The sequence below is a fragment of the Eleutherodactylus coqui genome, chromosome 3 (assembly GCF_035609145.1).
Source record: "Eleutherodactylus coqui strain aEleCoq1 chromosome 3, aEleCoq1.hap1, whole genome shotgun sequence".
Taxonomy (NCBI): domain Eukaryota; kingdom Metazoa; phylum Chordata; class Amphibia; order Anura; family Eleutherodactylidae; genus Eleutherodactylus; species Eleutherodactylus coqui.
The window spans coordinates 20,931,459-20,951,415 of record NC_089839.1 but is presented as its reverse complement, the minus strand read 5'-3'; the positions used below and the strand labels follow the sequence as shown (position 1 = coordinate 20,951,415).

At 43.9% G+C, this 19,957-nt stretch overlaps 1 protein-coding gene across 2 annotated transcripts in view; it reads right to left on the bottom strand.

The window, feature by feature from the left end:
• Nucleotides 1-5,859, bottom strand: part of CMTR1 (cap methyltransferase 1) — a 38,677-nt gene extending 32,818 nt beyond the window's left edge. Inside the window, exons 1-3 of one of the 2 annotated variants that reach the window (XM_066595288.1) lie at nucleotides 5,764-5,859; nucleotides 3,574-3,662; nucleotides 2,520-2,660 (exon numbers count right to left, since the gene is read on the bottom strand). In XM_066595288.1, the coding sequence (XP_066451385.1) occupies nucleotides 2,520-2,652 (133 nt within the window). In that variant the 5' untranslated portion in view covers nucleotides 2,653-2,660; nucleotides 3,574-3,662; nucleotides 5,764-5,859. Of the gene's footprint in view, nucleotides 1-2,519; nucleotides 2,661-3,573; nucleotides 3,663-5,694 lie in introns of both variants that reach the window. The other variant, XM_066595289.1, reaches the window with a different exon arrangement.
• Between the last annotated feature and the right edge of the window lie 14,098 nt (nucleotides 5,860-19,957).

Below are 19,957 nucleotides of genomic sequence, written 5' to 3'. Positions count from 1 at the left end.
GGTATCCCCCTGAGAATTCAGCACGCAGCGTTGATAAGAGTCATCGCTGACTTTTAGCTTGCTAAAAGTTAGCGATGAACGAACAGTGCACAATGGCAGCTCTCTCTGCCAAACAAGGCTTTGAATTTCCCCGCTGTCAGAAAGTAAGCGCTGTGATTGGATTGAGCTCCCAGCCAATCACAGCGGGCGCTCGATGAACCAATCACAGCCATTCAGTGATGTCATTTACTGAATGGCTGTGAATGATCGAGCACCAGCTGCGATTGGCTGGTGCTCGATTTAATCACAGCGGTTATTTGCTAACAGCAGGGAAATTCAAAGCCCCGTTTAGCAGAGAGAGCTGACAGAGGAGAGCATTACAGAGCAGCTTGCCGCACCGCCGGGGAGACCATCGCGGCTGCGAGGTGAGTATTGCGGGGTTTTTTTTTTCTACCTAGCTAAGGTTATACTCGAGGCACCTAGTTTTTCCAGTTTTTTGTGGTAATATTAGGTGCCTCGGCTTATACTCCAGTATATACGGTAAACACTCTGAGTCTAATGGGGCTTAATGAGGGTTTTGAAAATATTTTTGACTAAATTCAGCCTTCTATATACAGTATACTAGTTTAATAGAATAGTCAGACATGAATATAAGTGCTTACCAGGTTTTTACACTCTGTTTTTAAAGTTCTATTGATACACGTCATTAGACACATTTTTATTTGCATTTAATCCTACATACGTCTATTTATTATGCATTTTCTGATTGGTTTAATTATCAGCCTTTTTGTATAATATGTTCTATAATGTACGGGCAATTGTCTGCATGGGCTTTTAACAAAACTGTGCCCAGATACACCTTGTGTGGAATATACAAATGCTGCTCTCAAGGGCAGCATCCTGTTGCCATAACAACACGGAGCGTGTATGCGAAGCGCCGCGGATCGGGCGGTCAGCCGTTTTCTGACGCTGGTCATCGGACCGGGTCCTGACCCACTTATACCCGGGCCGCTGTAACTTTCTTTCCTATCAGCAGTCAGCCTCCCAACACTCTTTCCCCGCTGACCATCAATGGTAAGCAGCATTAAAGCCTACAGTCTATACCCATCTGGCATCCGGCATTGTTTCATTCATCTAAAGCGCTCGGCCGATTGGATTTATTCTTGCCACAGATTTTCTGATGAAGTCGAGCTGCAAAACATTTGTTTGCTTTGATCTGGTCCCAGCGCTGGTTGTAAGTGATCCTTTTTTATTATTATTATAAATTTATGTTTTTTAGGGCAATTTCTGCCTGGTGACGGCTTAATATTTTATCCCGGTTCTTCCCTCCCATTCCTGTTTATTTACATTTGAAGCACATGCAGTCCCTTCTCCATGGATCCTTTGTGATGTATATACTGAATGATGTCGTTTTACGAATGATGTATGATAGAATATCCGTATTATAGATGTAGAGGGACTTGCTGACACCCGGATTTTAATCTTAATCTAATGGCGATTTCCCCCTTTTTTTTTAACTTTTTTTTGAGGTCCTGTATTTTTGTTACTATTGCTCTGTAATCTGGTTGTTTGAGGAGGGGCCTGGAGCCTCGAAACGCGTCACTGGCTGGATATAAACTCTGTTGTTCATCATCATAAAAAAAAAAGTCCGAAACAAATAGCGTTTAGTCGCTCCACACTCTTCCCTGCTGACCGTCAATGATGTTGCTCCCTGGCCCGCTGTACTTTAGTTACTTTCCTATTTATAATCTCCATTGAGAATCCTTGTTGTTAGGATTTTCTCACATCCTAAAACTTGTGGGCGCGTTTTACAATTTAACAGGCGTTTCCATGATACAGAAATCCTGGCAATAAGATCGCCTCTAACAGCGGTCAGCCTGCTGACCATCAGTGAGTTGCTGATGAACTTGAGTTGCAGAATATTAATTGTTTTTTATCTGGTACCCAGTTGTTTGAGGAAGAGGCCTGGAGCCTCGAAACGCGTCACTAGCTTCATATAAATGAAGTCTTCCGTTGTGCCTTAGGCCGCCTGCGGACAGGCGGAATTTCCGCCCCTAGAAGCTACCATAGGATTGCGTTAACAAACGCAATCCTATGCAGACGGCCGCGATTTGGCCGCGCGAAGGCTCGCACAGAAAACAAATCGCGTCATGGTCTATTTCTGTGAAACGTCACAGAAACGTCACTCACCGGCCGCCGGCTCCGCTCTGCGCATGCGGCGGTACATGAAAGAGCCGGGGCCGCGGGAGCAGGTGAGTGTCATGCTGCTCTCTGCAGACGCTCGGGTGGGGTCCCGCTGCGAGAATTCTCGCAGCCGGATCCGACCCGGCCGTCTGCAGGCGGCCTTAGTCCTAGTTTTTTATATTTCCATGTATTCAGCACCCTCATAGCCGGTCCGACTGACCAGCGACACTGGGATGGCAGCAGCCATGTCATAAACCTGGTGACACACTTTTCTGCCTTTTGTCTACCCAAGCAGCAACTCTGCCCATCTCATCGTTTGTTCTCTGGTGTCTCACATGTCACAGCATCCAGCTCACCTTGGGTACCATGATTGCTGTACTGAGTGTCATCATCCGAGGTTGAGCTCAGGTTGAGCCCCAATTCTTCAATGCGTTTCTTCTGTCGGGTTTGGTTGGTGCCCAGCTGCTCTCGGTCTGCGCGTCTCTTCATTCTGACTTCTGCAATGTGACAAGGAAAGAAATCATTACAAGGATGCTCGACGGCAAATGTGACTGGCATCTGTGAACTCACACAAATAATTGTCAAGACGCGATATAGAGGTAGATTAAACTAAATATTAAAGTGGCTGTCCAGTTGTAAACTATTCATTCAGGATAAGTCATCAATAGTAGATTGGTGGGGGCCTGCCTCCTGGGACCCCCAATAATCAAGCTGTTCTCTGGGCCGATGCACTTGTGCAGTGAGATGATTTATGCAGGAAGCATACAGCTCCAATCCCACTGCAGTGGCCAGGCGTAGTATTACAGGCAAAGTTTCTATTGAAATGACTGGGAACTTGGTCTGCAATACCAAGCCTGACCACTGCAGTGGGAACAGTTCCGTCTGCTTCCTGCAGAAATCAGCTCAGTGCACAAGCGCATCAGTCCGGCTAACAGAGGATTGGCAGGGTTCGAAGGCGATAGACCTCTGGTGATCTACCACTGATAACCTTTCCTGAGGATAGACCCCCCCGAGATCAACCCATCATCCCGGGCCGGTTTTCATCTCAGACGTTCATTTACTTTTTGTTTATTGCTTACTTTCGACCAGCATAAAATTAATTGCTGGTTCGCTCACTTCTCGCTGCGTCTAAACGCTCCCCGCTCAATGCCGCACATAGAATAAGAAGCGCTGAGCGATACTCTGCAGTGATCTGCCTGTCTAAATGCTCTGCATGAGCGCCGACAACTAGCGGTGACGTCAGCCGCCCGTGCAGATCGTTCAGCCGACAGCCGTCCCGTGTAAATGGGGTATGAATGTTGGGAGGTAAGAACAGACGTGTGGCTATATACTCACAGAGGGGGTCAGGCTATATACTCACAGAGGGGGTCAGGCTATATACTCACAGAGGGGGTCAGGCTATATACTCACAGAGGGTCGGGCTGCTGCTCAGGGGCTGATGAAATCCTGCGGTGACATTGACTCTCAGTCAGGTCATCACCGGCCCGTCAGGGGGGACGCTGTGCGGGACATGAAGGAACAAGGAGGATGGAATTAATGTTGCTACATCACAACGGTTACTAGAGGCTGCAGTCACTCATGTATCGCACCGTATCCCCGGAACCTTCCCTGAGCTATATATGCTATTATACACCATCCATATCCACAGCCGCACCTGGATATCTGCAGGTCCGTCGCCTCTTAGGTCCCCTACATACGGGGTGTATCGGCTGCGGACTTTCCACAGCAGAGAACCCGCAGCATGTACACCAAGAATCTGCAGGGGCCAAGTCCGCAGCTGCACGGTGCAGGTTTTGCGCCGCCGCGGGTTTTAACTCTTGTTTTTCAAGGGTTAAAATTCACAGCTTACAGCTGCAGATTTATTACGGAAATTTTCCGGTTTATGGGATTTCTAAACCCCTCCCCCCCCCCCCCTCCTACACGGCTTATACTGGAAACGCTGCGGAGCATCAGCGACAAACCCCACTGTGGAAATTCTGCAGCATCTACGGCCTGTGCATAGAGATATGTGTATATTATACAGTGGATGTATGGTATATAGATATAGGAATATGCAGTATATAGAGATATATGTATATCATAAGGGGAAAACCAAAAAACATGGAGGGAGCTCGCCTTTAGGGTCGCCGGGAGCCGTAAACGACTAACCGGCTAACAACAACAAGGGGGAAGCTATATTTGTACAAAGGGACACACTATATATAGAGATATGTGTATATAATACAGGTATTATACAGAGGATATGCGATATATACATATACTGTACAGGGGGAAACGCTGCATCTAAAGATACACGTATATTATATAGGGGATATGGGATATATACATATACTATACAAGGGGATACATTGTATATAAAGATCCATGTATATTACACAGGGGATATGGGATATATACTATACAGAAGAATACACTGCATCTAAAGATACAAATATATTACACAGGGGATATGCAATATCTACATATACTATACAGTAGAATACACTGTATATAGAGATCCATGTATATTGTACAGTGCATATGCAATATATACATATACCATACAGGATAATACACTGTATATAAAGATCCATGTATATTAGGCAGGGGATATGCGATATATACATATACTATACAGGAGGATACACTGTATATAAAGATCCATGTATATTACGCAGGGGATATGCGATATATACATACAGGAGGATACACTGAACATAAAGATCCATGTATATTACACAGGGGATATACGATATTTACATATACTATACAGGGGTATACCACTGCATCTAAAGATACATATATATTATACAGGGGATATGCGATATATACATATACTATACAGAAGGATACACTCTATATTTAAAGATCCATGTATATTACGCAGGGGATATGCGATATATACATATACTATACAGGAGAATACACTGTATATAGAGATCCATGTATACTGTACAGGGGATATGCAATATATACATATACTGTATAGGGGGAGTTACTTCATCTAAAGATATATCTATATTATACAGGGGATATGCAATATATACATATACTATACAGGAGGATGCACTGTATATAGAGATCCATATATACTATATAGAGGATATGCGATATATACATACAGGAGGATACATTGAACATAAAGATCCCTGTATATTACACAGGGGATATACGATATATACATATTATATACAGGGGAATACACTGTATATAGAGATCCACGTATATTGTACAGGGGATATGCGATATATACATATACTATACTGGGGAATACACTGTATATAGAGATCCATGGATATTGTACAGGGAAGACATGGGATAAATAGGTATAATATACAGGGGATACGTGGAATATAGAGATGTGTATATCATACAGGAGGATACAAGGTATACAGAAGTGTATGTATATTATACAGGAGACAAGTATATAGAAGGATATATAGTACTTTATACACTATATAGAGAGATGCATGTATACTATGCAGGAGAACACACTGTGTATAGCGACGGTACGTTATACAGGGAGTAGGTGGTATATACAGACAGCATTACATAGTATACAGAGAGATGACGACACGCTGTATACAGAGAGAAGCCGCCGTTAACGCGGATTACACGCACAGATCGCCGCTGCGGTTTCAGGTTTCGTTTCTCTGGATGTTTACTGCTCACAGCCGGGGTCCTTCCCGCCTCCCGGCGACACCCGATGGCGTCACTACCATTGACTCCGCCCCTGTGCGCCGCGCGATGACGTCACAAGCTGCCCAATCCGTGCCTGATCCAAATGTCATACAAGTGTATAAAGCGGAGAAGCGGCAGAGCTGTGTATACTGCAGAGGGCACTGTATACGGGGGCTGATGAACTGTATATACAGCTGATCACAGCTACAGAGTACATTACCTCATACAGTGTATATATATATATATATATATATATATATATATATATATATATATATATATATATATATATATATATATATATATATATATATATATATATATATATATATAGACAGTGCCTGTCGTTATATACAGTTACTATACTGCATATCTCACTATTACTACCCCATACACTATATAGAGACTACAGGTACTATACTGCATATCTCACTATTACCACCTCATACGCTATATAGAGACTACAGGTACTATACTGCATATCTCACTATTACTACCTCATACACTATATACAGACTACAGGTACTATACTGCATATCTCACTATTACTACCTCATACACTCTATAGAGACTACAGGTACTATACTGCTGATCTCAATATTACAACCTCATACAATATATAGAGACTACAGGTACTATACTGCATATCTCACTATTATGACCTCATACACTCTATAGAGACTACAGGTACTATACTGCATATCTCACTATTATGACCTCATACACTCTATAGAGACTACAGGTACTATACTGCAGATCTCAATATTACGACCTCATACACTATATAGAGACTACAGGTTCTATACTGCATATCTCACTATTAATACCTCATACACTATATGGAGACTACAGGTACTATACTGCATATCTCACTATTATGACCTCATACACTCTATAGAGACTACAGGTACTATACTGCAGATCTCAATATTACGACCTCATACACTATATAGAGACTACAGGTTCTATACTGCATATCTCACTATTAATACCTCATACAATATATAGAGACTACAGGGACTATACTGCATATATCACTATTATTACTTCATACAATATATAGAGACTGCAGGTAATATACTGCATATCTCACCATTTCTACCTCATACACTATATAGAGACTACAGGTACCATACTGCATATGTCACTATTACTACTTCATACAATATATAGAGACTGCAGGTACTATACTGCATATCTCACTATTACTACCTCATGCAATATACATAGACTACAGGTACTATACTGCATATCTCACTATTACTACCTCATACACTATATAGAGACTACAGGTACTATACTGCAGATCTCACTATTACTACCTCATACACTATATAGAGACTACAGGTACTATACTGCATATCTCACTATTACCACCTCATACGCTATATAGAGACTGCAGGTACTATACTGCATATCTCACTATTACTACCTCATACACTATATAGAGACTGCAGGTACTATACTGCAGATCACACCATTACTACCTCATACACTATATACAGACTACAGGTACTATACTGCATATCTCAATATTATGACCTCATACACTATATAGAGACTACAGGTACTATACTGCATATCGCACTATTACCATCTCATACGCTATATAGAGACTACAGGTACTATGCTGCATATCCCACTATTACTACCTCATACAATATATAGAGACTGCAGGTACTATACTTCATATCTCACTATTACCACCTCATACGCTATATAGAGACTACAGGTACTATACTGCATATCTCACTATTAATACCTTATACACTCTATAGAGACTACAGGTACTATACTGCATATCTCACTATTACCACCTCATACGCTATATAGAGACTACAGGTACTATACTGCATATCTCACTATTAATACCTTATACACTCTATAGAGACTACAGGTACTATACTGCATATCTCACTATTACCACCTCATACGCTATATAGAGACTACAGGTACTATGCTGCATATCCCACTATTACTACCTCATACAATATATAGAGACTACAGGTACTATACTTCATATCTCACTATTACCACCTCATACGCTATATAGAGACTACAGGTACTATACTGCATATCTCACTATTAATACCTTATACACTCTATAGAGACTACAGGTACTATACTGCATATCTCACTATTACCACCTCATACGCTATATAGAGACTACAGGTACTATACTGCATATCTCACTATTAATACCTTATACACTCTATAGAGACTACAGGTACTATACTGCATATCTCACTATTACCACCTCATACGCTATATAGAGACCACAGGTACTATACTGCATATCTCACTATTACCACCTCATACGCTATATAGAGACTACAGGTACTATACTGCAGATCTCACTATTACCACCTCATACGCTATATAGAGACTACAGGTACTATACTGCATATCTTACTATTATTACTTCATAAAATATATAAAGACTACAGATACTATGCTTCATATCTCACTATCAATACCTTATACACTATATAGAGACTACAGGTACTATACTGCATATCTCACCATTAGTACCTCATACACTATATAGAGACTACAGGTACTATGCTGCATATCTCAATATTACGACCTCATACACTATATAGAGACTACAGGTACTATACTGCATATCTTACTATTATTACCTCATACAATATATAGAGACTACAGGTACTATACTGCATATCTAACTACTAATACTTCATACACTATATAGAGAGACTACAGGTACTATACTGCATATCTCACTATTACTACCTCATACACTATATAGAGACTACAGGTACTATACTGCAGATCTCACCATTACTGCCTCATACAATATATAGAGACTACAGGTACTATACTGCATATCCCACTATTACTACCTGATACAATATAAAGAGACTACAGGTACCATACTACATATCTCACTATTACCACCTCATACGCTATATAGAGACTACAGGTACTATACTGCATATCTCACTATTACTACCTCATGCAATACACATAGACTACAGGTACTATACTGCATATCTTACTATTATTACCTCATACAATATATAGAGACTACAGGTACTATACTGCATATCTCACTATTACCACCTCATACGCTATATAGAGACTACAGGTTCTATACTGCATATCTTACTATTATTACCTCATACAATATATAGAGACTGCAGGTATTATACTGCATATCTCACTATTACCACCTCATACGCTATATAGAGACTACAGGTACTATACTGCATATCTCACTATTACTACCTCATGCAATACGCATAGACTACAGGTACTATGCTGCATATCTCACTATTAATACCTCATACACTATATAGAAACCACAGGTACTATACTGCATATCTCACTATTACTACCTCATGCACTGTATGGAGACTACAGGTACTATACTGCAGATCTCACTATTACCACCGCATACACTATATAGAGACTACAGGTACTATACTGCATATCTCACTATTACTACCTCATGCACTGTATAGAGACTACAGGTACTATACTGCAGATCTCACTATTACCACCTCATACACTATATAGAGACTACAGGTACTATACTGCATATCTTACTATTATTACCTCATACAATATAGAGAGACTACAGGTAATATACTGCATATCTTACTATTAATACCTCATACGCTATATAGAGACTACAGGTACTATACTGCATATCTCACTATTAATACCTCATACACTATATAGAGACTGCAGGTATTATACTGCAGATCTCACCATTACTGCCTCATACAATATATAGAGACTACAGGTACTATACTGCATATCTCACTATTACTACCTCATGCAATACGCATAGAGTACAGGTACTATGTTGCATATCTCACTATTAATACCTCATACACTATATAGAGACCACAGGTACTATACTGCATATCTCACTATTACTACCTCATGCATTGTATGGAGACTACAGGTGCTATACTGCAGATCTCAATATTATGACCTCATACACTATATAGAGACTACAGGTACTATACTGCATATCTCACTATTACTACCTCATGCACTGTATGGAGACTACAGGTACGATACTGCAGATCTCACTATTACCACCTCATACACTATATAGAGACTACAGGTACTACACTGCATATCTTAGTATTATTACCTCATACAATATAGAGAGACTACAGGTATTATACTGCATATCTTACTATTATTACCTCATACGCTATATAGAGACTACCGGTACTATACTGCATATCTCACCATTACTGCCTCATATAATATATAGAGACTACAGGTACTATACTGCATATCTTACTATTATTACCTCATACAATATAGAGAGACTACAGGTAATATACTGCATATCTTACTATTATTACCTCATACGCTATATAGAGACTACAGGTACTATACTGCACATCTCACCATTACTGCCTCATATAATATATAGAGACTACAGGCACTATACTGCATATCTCACTATTACTACCTCATACACTATATAGAGACTACAGGTACTATACTGCAGATCTCACCATTACTGCCTCATACAATACATAGAGACTACAGGTACTATACTGAATATCTTACTATTACTACCTCATACACTATATAAAGACAGTACTAGTCCCTGTTTACAGGTAATATACTGCATATATCACCATTACGTTATACACTATATAGCGACAGTACTGGTTGCTGTATACACGTACTATACTGCATATGTAACCATTATTACCGCATACAATATATAGAGATTACTGGTTGCTGTATACAGATACTATACTGCATATATCACCATTATTACAGACTAGAGGGATTCTCAGTGATTCTTCTCTAACTGAGAGGGGCGGGACTAGATGGATCTAGCCTCGCCCCCGCTTTCGGGAAAGCCCTCTAGCCCCGCCCCTTATCTCTCCAAATGTAGAGTGATATGTAAGAGATCCCCTGTAGTTCCCCCCTCTTCTCTCTCCTCACTATGGGGGGATTCCAAGGCTGGTTTTAGATCTTCTCCCATTGATTTCAATGGGGCCGATACTACTGTCGCAGACCCCATTGAAAAGAATGGGCGATATCGCAGATTTTTTTATCGCAACTTGGAGTGAGTGTAAACATCGCAAATGAGAATGAAACCAGTGGAAATCATTGGTTTAAGAATCATGTGTTTTCACTCACTCTCGCATCACAGGAAAATCTATCGCCAGTGTGGAAGAGCCCTAAAAGGCACGCTCCATCCCTGCGGTCCATGGCTGCTGCCTTATAAAACTGAACCTCTCAAAAACTGACCTCCTGGTGTTTCCACCCTGCACTAACCGACCTCATCCTGACATCTCCATCTCAGTGCGTGGCTCCTAGACCACCACCAGCAGTCTGTAAAGTGTGTACTCTACTCTAGGGTTGCATCAAGGCCATGATTTGATGACACCTTATCGTATGATGACCCCCTGTAATTTTTATCACACTTTCTATTGTATACACTGTCATACCAAATCTAATTAGACTCATGACCAAGAACCAAAAGTAGCATTTATTTCCATACTAGCTCGTTACCCGCAACTTCATCCGGGTGGAATTTGTATTTTTTTATCTAATCTGTGTTTTGCTGTTGAAACATAAAAAGCTGAAATAGTGAAAGGAATATAACTGCAGTATGCGGACTCGACATTGCTCCAATGTATCTGCAGGTCGGAGAGACCTGTGACGGTCAGCATCTAGGGTGTGGCGGACCTGACATTGCTCCAATGTATCTCCAGCTCTGAGAGACGTGTGACGGTCAACATCTAGGGTGCGGCGGACCTGACATTGCTCCAATGTATCTCCAGCTCTGAGAGACATGTGACGGTCAGCATCTAGGGTGCGGTGGACCTGACATTGCTCCAATGTATCTCCAGCTCGGAGAGATGTGTGACGGTCAGCATCTAGGGTGCGGCTGCCCTGACATTGCTCCAATGTATCTCCAGCTCGGAGAGACCTGTGACGGTCAGCATCTAGGGTGCAGTGGACCTGACATTGCTCCAATGTATCTCCAGCTCGGAGAGACGTGTGACGGTCAACATCTAGGGTGCGGCTGCCCTGATATTACTCCAATGTATCTCCAGCTCTGAGAGACATGTGACAGTCAACATCTAGGGTGCGGCTGCCCTGACATTGCTCCAATGTATCTCCAGCTCTGAGAGACGTGTGACGGTCAACATCTAGGGTGCGGCTGCCCTGATATTACTCCAATGTATCTCCAGCTCTGAGAGACGTGTGACGGTCAACATCTAGGGTGCGGCTGCCCTGACATTGCTCCAATGTATCTCCAGCTCGGAGAGACGTGTGACGGTCAGCATCTAGGGTGCGGTGGACCTGACATTGCTCCAATGTATCTCCAGCTCGGAGAGACGTGTGACGGTCAGCATCTAGGGTGCGACGGACCTGCAATTGCTCCAATGTATCTCCAGCTCTGAGAGATGTGTGACGGTCAGCATCTAGGGTGCAGCTGCCCTGACATTGCTCCAATGTATCTCCAGCTCGGAGAGACCTGTGACGGTCAGCATCTAGGGTGCGACGGACCTGCAATTGCTCCAATGTATCGCCAGCTCTGAGAGATGTGTGACGGTCAGCATCTAGGGTGCAGCTGCCCTGACATTGCTCCAATGTATCTCCAGCTCGGAGAGACCTGTGACGGTCAGCATCTAGGGTGCGGCGGACCTGACATTGCTCCAATGTATCTCCAGCTCGGAGAGACCTGTGTCGGTCAGAATCTAGGGTGCGGCGGACCTGCGATTGCTCCAATGTATCTCCAGCTCGGAGATACCTGTGACGGTCAGCATCTAGGGTGTGGCGAATCTTAAATTTCTCCAATGTCTCTGTAGCTCTAAGAGACGCATGACGCTCATAATCTAAAGTCCGACAGGCCTGAGACTGCTTCGGGGTCTCTACTACTCTAAGAGCAGCTTGTCCTTCAGCTTGTTGATGCCTTCTTGCCTCAGAGTGGTCATCAGATTCTTGGGTTCTAGTAATCTTTGCAGCTTGAGCTCTACTAGAGCCACATGCTAGATCTGACTTGTGCTCGAGCGGCATATTATGGATTGGAAATACAATTATCAAAAGGAAAACATTTCTCAGACAGCTGAGGTAAAATAAAAACAGCTCTGTGATTGGTTGCTATGGGCAACACAGATTTTCTTTAAAATCTCAATCCTTGTTAATGTGTCTTTCATTCAAGTTTTTGTATCCCTGCTAGCTTAATAATCACATATGTGCGGCAACGACGTGTGCCGTCACGTGTCTGCCCGTTTGTGTAGGCATAGCTTATGATGTGCACCCCCTTCCCCTCCACCTCACCATGCGGCGGCGGAGCAGAGGTGCGCCTGCGCATCACCAAATAAATCTGTCTTGTCGCACCTCTTGAGAACTCTATACATTTTCAGGATAAAATGTATCCTATGTCCTTCCTCCAGATGCAAGCTAGTTCTCTGCCAAATTCATCACAATCGCTTCAGCGGTTTAGCTGTGAAAAGGTAACAGATGAAGTTAACCCTTTCCAATCCAATTTGTATCCTGGTTTTCCTAGGGGGCTTACTCTTTTTCTTCCATTATACCATGGCGCTATATGCTGGCTAAAGCCAGTACTGCATGAGGTGACATACTGCATAGGCTCCAACAGCAGAGAGGCTGGCAATATACAGTAAGAGAACCCCGACGGACGTCTTCCAACATCGGAGCTGTACAGCCTTAAATCATAATGTCTTCAGAGGTCAGACAGTGGATTGGAAAGGGTTAATTTTGCATTTATAATATTGGTATGGATGGTAATACTCAGTGGGGCTCCTTTCGCCCTAATGACATGGGATACTCTCTGTGGGCTCTTTCCCACGAGCGTACATCAGCCGGTCGTTTTCATGGCCGGCCGATATACGCTGTGATCTGATGCATTGGATTCCAATGCATCAGATCACATGGCCGTATTCCTGAGACGTAAAAGCGCCCGGCCGGCAAATATAGCGCCGGGCCCAAAAGATAGTCCTGGAATTATCTTTTGGGTCGGAATACATCGGCCGTTGCATTGGCTCCTATGGGAGCCCATGGCAGCTGCCGGAGGTGGGAGGAAGTTTATCTGCGTGGCTGCTAAACTCCCTCTCTCTGCTTTCCTCCCCCCATGCAGGCTCACCTCTGCTCTCCTTCCCGCTCATTCTTTGGAATGGGGAGGGGCGGGATGGGTGAAGAGCTAAGCGCCAGCCCGGCCCACCTCCTCCCATTGCTGGCTGCGGACTAGGGGCAGCATGTGGGCAGAGCTAAGCTCCCGCCCTCTTCCTGCCCCTTATCCATAGCCATCAATGGGAGAAGACGGGACGCTACTTAGCTCAGCCCCCTCCCATTGCAAAGAACGAGTGGGAGGAGAGCAGAGGTGAGCCAGCGATGGGGAGGCAGGGGGAAGGGGCAATGGTATGGTGACCTCAAGGCATATGCGCTGGGGCCCATTCCATGTGAACGGGCGCACAAACATTAAATTTGTGCGCCCGTTTACGAACTTCTATGCCCCAGATGATAGCGTATATCGGCCGGTCGTGAAGACGCCAGTCGATATACGCTCATGGGAAAAAGCCATCAGGCATACTTTCTACTAAAGTAGAACATTCTTCCATTGCTCAGCCATTCAATGATGGCACTCCTTGCACCATTGTAGATGGGCTGATGCACTGTGCTTCATGATGGACGGCTTGTGTGCAGCGGTATAACCCGTATATCCTATAGCGTGCAGTACCCGTCACAAAATATGGCTGACACGTCCCAGGGTCGGCATCTCATGTAGCATGGTTTAGGACAGGTGACATGTTAAGAAGACACAATCCATTCTACTGATAGGGGGTCCAAATACGTTTGGTACAATAGTGCATCTTGTACATGTTGGAGCTCTACATGAGTCTTTCCAGACCCCATTCTGCACCTACTGGCTCATGATGCTACATCCACTGCTCAGACTGAGTGCTAAATTGGCTAAACCATCCCCTTCTCTAGTGCCCATCTTTGACCTCCACCTTCAGCCTGCTGATCCATAACTACAATATGCCCCCCATCCCACCCTGAACCCAACGGGAACACCCTGCCACCACCCATTTATTTCCCCTGTGTGTGTTCTGCATATGTCTATACCGGAAAACCCAACCCGGCACGCTGCGTCCCTCGCTGTGTGACCGCGGCCTTATAGATACAGCAACTCATAGGAACTGCAACGTGTCTGTTAATCATATCCCTATCAGCTGAACAAGCTGATTAATCCATTATTATAAGCTAATTAACAAGCATCAGACGCTAATGACCGCACAGAGCAATCAATCATCACTTGATTAACTGCTAATGGTTTAGTCAAACGCCTTTATTAACAAACGTCTGGAAGTTTCCGCGCTAAATTGTGTTCATTCTAGAATAATGGGCAGCCATCGGCTTTCTGTACAATAGTACTGTTACCGACTGCCATGTTCTTCACCCTGACCCGCCGCTGCCCGTTTGATGGTGGTGGATAAACATAACCAAGTCATCCTGCTGCACCGGCAAGTCAATAGTTAATTCCTCCCTTTTCTTTCACCTCTATGTGAGCCATTCATCAGGTCTCTTATATATACAACTGGAACCCGTCCACCCGTGGCTGCCACGGTCAGGCTGGGTTTTGGGCTAATGCAGATACCACATCATGGCATCAGACCCCCATTCCTGGTCTGACACCAATCCTGTTTTTTCCAAGCTAGGTCAGCTCTGCATTTCCATGTCTGACAAGTCGGTTCTACTACTCAATGTCTTCCAATTCATCTTTGCTACCATAGGCCAACCAAGTCAGCCCCAATACTTCAAGCCTGCCAAGTCAGCCCTGCTACTCCACATATGGCAGGTCAGCTCTGATACTCCATGCTTGCCTGGTCAGCTCTGCTACTCCATGCTTGCCAGGTCAGCTCTACTACTCCAGGAATTGTCAAGCCAAAGCTGTACTGCTATTCCGCCAAGTCTGCTGCTCTGTGCCACCAAGTCTAGTCACATCTTCTGCTCCATGCCAGCCTTTACCTTGTAGTTCTCCAGGACTCTGTCTACAGTCTCGTTTCTGAAATTGCTTCTACCTCAACATTGCAGTCACCCATGATGCTATGCAATGATAATGGTTGGACGTTGTAACCTAGTGACCATATTTTATAAAATATTTGTAATGTTCCACTGCATCAACACAGAAATAAAACATAAAATTATGTCTTCCTGCAGCCACCACTAGGGGGAGCTCAGGAGATTCCAGTATACTGTGATATTATGGAAGTCAATGCATATACACTGAAGATCACTGCATTAGGAACATGATAGCCGCGGCATGATCTGCTTTCAGATAATGTGCTGACCTCTCCCCTGCGCAGTAGAAGGCAACATTTGGCAGTTATGGGTAAATGTGGGGACTTGAGTGACTTTGACCGAGGGCAGATTGTTGGTGCCCAAAGTTGTGGTGCCAGTATTTCTGAAACAGTTATACTTATTGGCTGTTCCCATCCCAGGGTATGAAGAGTGAACCAAGACTGGTTGGACCATCAACAGACATCCGACAGAAAATCACACAGCGACAGGCCATGTGGTTGATCGTAGAGGCGAGCGTCAGGTGGCATGTCTGATATTTGAGCAACGGCATGCTATAGTGAACCAACTGACCCAGTAGTGCAAACAGCGAGGAAGTTAGACAAATTTCCGCAATGACCATGCAGTGTACCTTGCGGCGACGCTGGTTCAATAGCCGAAGACCAACAAGGGTGCCCCTGATGACCCAGTGTCATCACCAACAATATCTTGCATGAGCCTAGGGAAAATATCAATGGATCTTGGACATATGGCAGAAGATTGTCTGGTGCAATGATTGCCATTTCCTGCTGAGCCTTATGGATGACCAGGTCCGTATCTCGTGTAATCAGCATGAAACATCATCCCATGGGTGCATCGCTGGGGTTTAACAGGCCGGTGGTGTGGTGTTATGGTCTGGAGAGTATTTTCCTGGCATGACCTAGGACCGTTGGTCATCATACAGAGTCCTTGAATGGTGAACGCTACAGGGACCTGTTACTGACCATCTGCACCCATATCTTCAGGAAGTTTTCCCAGACCACACCACCATCTTTCAACAGGACAACACTCCGTCTCATTGAACTTAGATCACTAGAGAATGGTTGGAGGGACACAACAATGAATTCTCCACCCTGCCTTGACCCCAAATTCACCGGACTGTAACCCCATTGAACATGTTTGGGATATGCTGGAAAGGATAGTGAGATCTGCTCTCATTTATCTGCACAATGTGCACCAACTGATGGAGCTGCAGCGGGCATGTGGGGGATGTCCACCAACTTGTGGTATCTGTTCCCTGAAGTCTGAAAGCCATGATTGCCCAAAAAAGGTGGAGGAACCCATTAGGGAGTAGATGTTCTTAATGCAGTGATCCTTCAGTATACAGTATGCATTAATCATTGGAGCTCCTCCTAGTGGTAGCTGTAGGCAGACAGGAATTTATCATATAGCTCTATGATAAACTCCTCTATCTGTACAGACTAGTTATTAGTATTATTTATAGTTCCAGAGTTTCTGGTGGCACAATGCGCCACTTAGTGATATAATAGTATATAGTGAAAGGGACTGTTTCAACACTGGTCAACGGTTGACGATTAGATGAAGGCTGGACTGGTGTTGGTAGCATTAGGACTTGTGATGACATGATATCATGTTCAGGAGATGTGAAGATAGCGGTGAAGGATCATTCTTCAATGTTGTTGGTCAGTATGCATCACCAGCTATGTATGTGGACATTTGTGAGGTATCATTTATTGGAGTCTCCACACAGGTGTGCAGCTGTTTCACAACCAGCTACAAACTGCCAGATTGAGGACTGCTGTATCCATAGCAACTGAGGCCGCAGGGGTTTGTGGGGGATGTAGTCCGCCCATAATCCCTCATTCAGTGCACAAGGATAAAATACCTGTGATGATGTCACCGTCATGTGATCAAGGGGCAGAACTGATTACTGAAAGAGCCGGGAACTGATCACATGATGGTGACCTCATCACAGGTACTGTAAGGCTTTGTATGTAACTCACACAGCACACACAGACTCACGGACAAGTAGTCGCTAGCACTTTGATATATATTCCATATATAGCAGCCCCCTATGGCGTCTGCATGTAGAGATCCTCCATATTGTTCATTAATAATTAATTAAAATCGCTATTTGATAGTTGTCTTCTGTAAACACGGGACCCAACAAGGTATTGAGCAAGAAATCGCTCAGTAGTCGCTAGTCCCATTGTTTCGGCTCACTAAAACTAAATGACTAGTGAGCGACTCGCTCTCGGTGTAAACAGGCAGTTGATCATCTTTGAGCTCCTGCCTGTTCACAGTGAATGGATGCGGGTGGAAGAGATCTCAGCGCACTCCGCCTCCATTCACTGAACGACTATCGCTGCTGAGGGACAATGGTAATTGGGACAGTCGGCCTGTGTGAAGTTACCCTAAATGCAATGTATTCTCCATCACCGTGTAGAGCCGATCTCTATGGTGGCTGCATTATTCCTCAAGCTAAGCCGCTGGATCTAAGACCTCTGGTATAAAAGCTGTCCTGTAGATGTGGAGCCTGGGAGTAGATAGATATGTGAGCGTATTCGATTCAGTTTGGGTATCATGGCTGTTAGGTATGTAATTATCTGCGGACATGCGCATATTCTATTTTTTCAATGGGTGCAGAATACCGTGGATCGTCCGCACGGGTGATGATTGCGGATTCCGCAATTGAAATCCATGTGCAGGCAGCCTATCACTGATTGAAAGTATGAATAACATTTTTTATTAGCGAATCATTTTAAAGGGAGATGGAATCATACCTCCACAGCGCCACCTATTGGAAGGCAGCATTCCTTCAAGCCAAAGTAAGACTCTTTATACAAGCCTTGTAACAATGACTGGGAATTAAAAAACAAAACCAAACTCCATGCACAGACAGCTGTTTCAGGGTGTTTGCCCTTCATCAGTGTACAGTAGTACATGTACGGTGCGGAGACAGAACTACTGGCCTGCTGTGCCGCACATGACCAGCGCGGAGCCGGAACTACTGGCCCGCTGTGCCGTATATGTACGACGCATGTCTGGAAGGGGTAAAGAAACATAATGGGGGGGGGGGGAGGTATTTAACAAGGCCAGGACACTAGAATTCTGGCATTCAAAAGTCACATTTTTGTAGCGCTCAGCAAAACTGACATTTTTCAGGGGGGGCTTGTACACAGCAGCTTGACACTTTTTCAAAAAGTGGTCAGGCTTGACTCTAAGGGGCGTGGCCAGATGTGCGCATCAAATGTACTAAAATCTATACCACAAACCGGTGTACATTATATCAGGAACCTACTGCTATAACCACAAAGTAATTAGTGCCAAAGAACTTCATCCAACCACATTATTCATGAGCGATACTGAGTGCCACAAGGCCGTGTCCTCGGCCGCTCACTAAGCAATCAGCCACAATTCTGCCCTCCTGATATTATAATTAGTTGTTGTTTCCAGCCGGTTTATTTTATTTATTTTTATTGTCTATGAAATTCACCAGAAAAACATCTTCCTGGCAGTTGGCCCCAATGAGGACTGTTGGCCCCAATGAGGACTGTTGGCCCCAATGAGGACTGTTGGCCCCAATGAGGACTGTTGGCCCCAATGAGGACTGTTGGCCCCTGCAAAGATAAAGCTCGGACTCTTTCTCAGGAAGTGAAGACGTCTTCAGTGCGTTCCCAGATATTTCTGCTTTTCTTCTACAATGAGAGATACACAGAAGTTAGTGGAGTCTTTACATTCAGGGAAATTCTTTGCATCAGTCAAGGTGAACTAAATGTAAATGAAATGGGGGCGGGGCACATTTATAACTTATGCCCCATCCACAGTATAGGCATTGGCATAACTATAGGGAATGCAGGGGATGCAGCTGTACCCGGGCCCAGGAGCTTCAGGGGGCCTATAAGACCTCTCCGTATAGGAAGCCCAGTACTATGAATAAAGCATTATAGTTGGGGGCCCTGTTATAGGTTTTGCATTGGGGGCCCAGAAGCTTCAAGTTACGCCTCTGAGTATAGGGGATAAGTATGTGACTGTTGTGGATCTGACCACTGGGTTCTCTACTGATCACAAG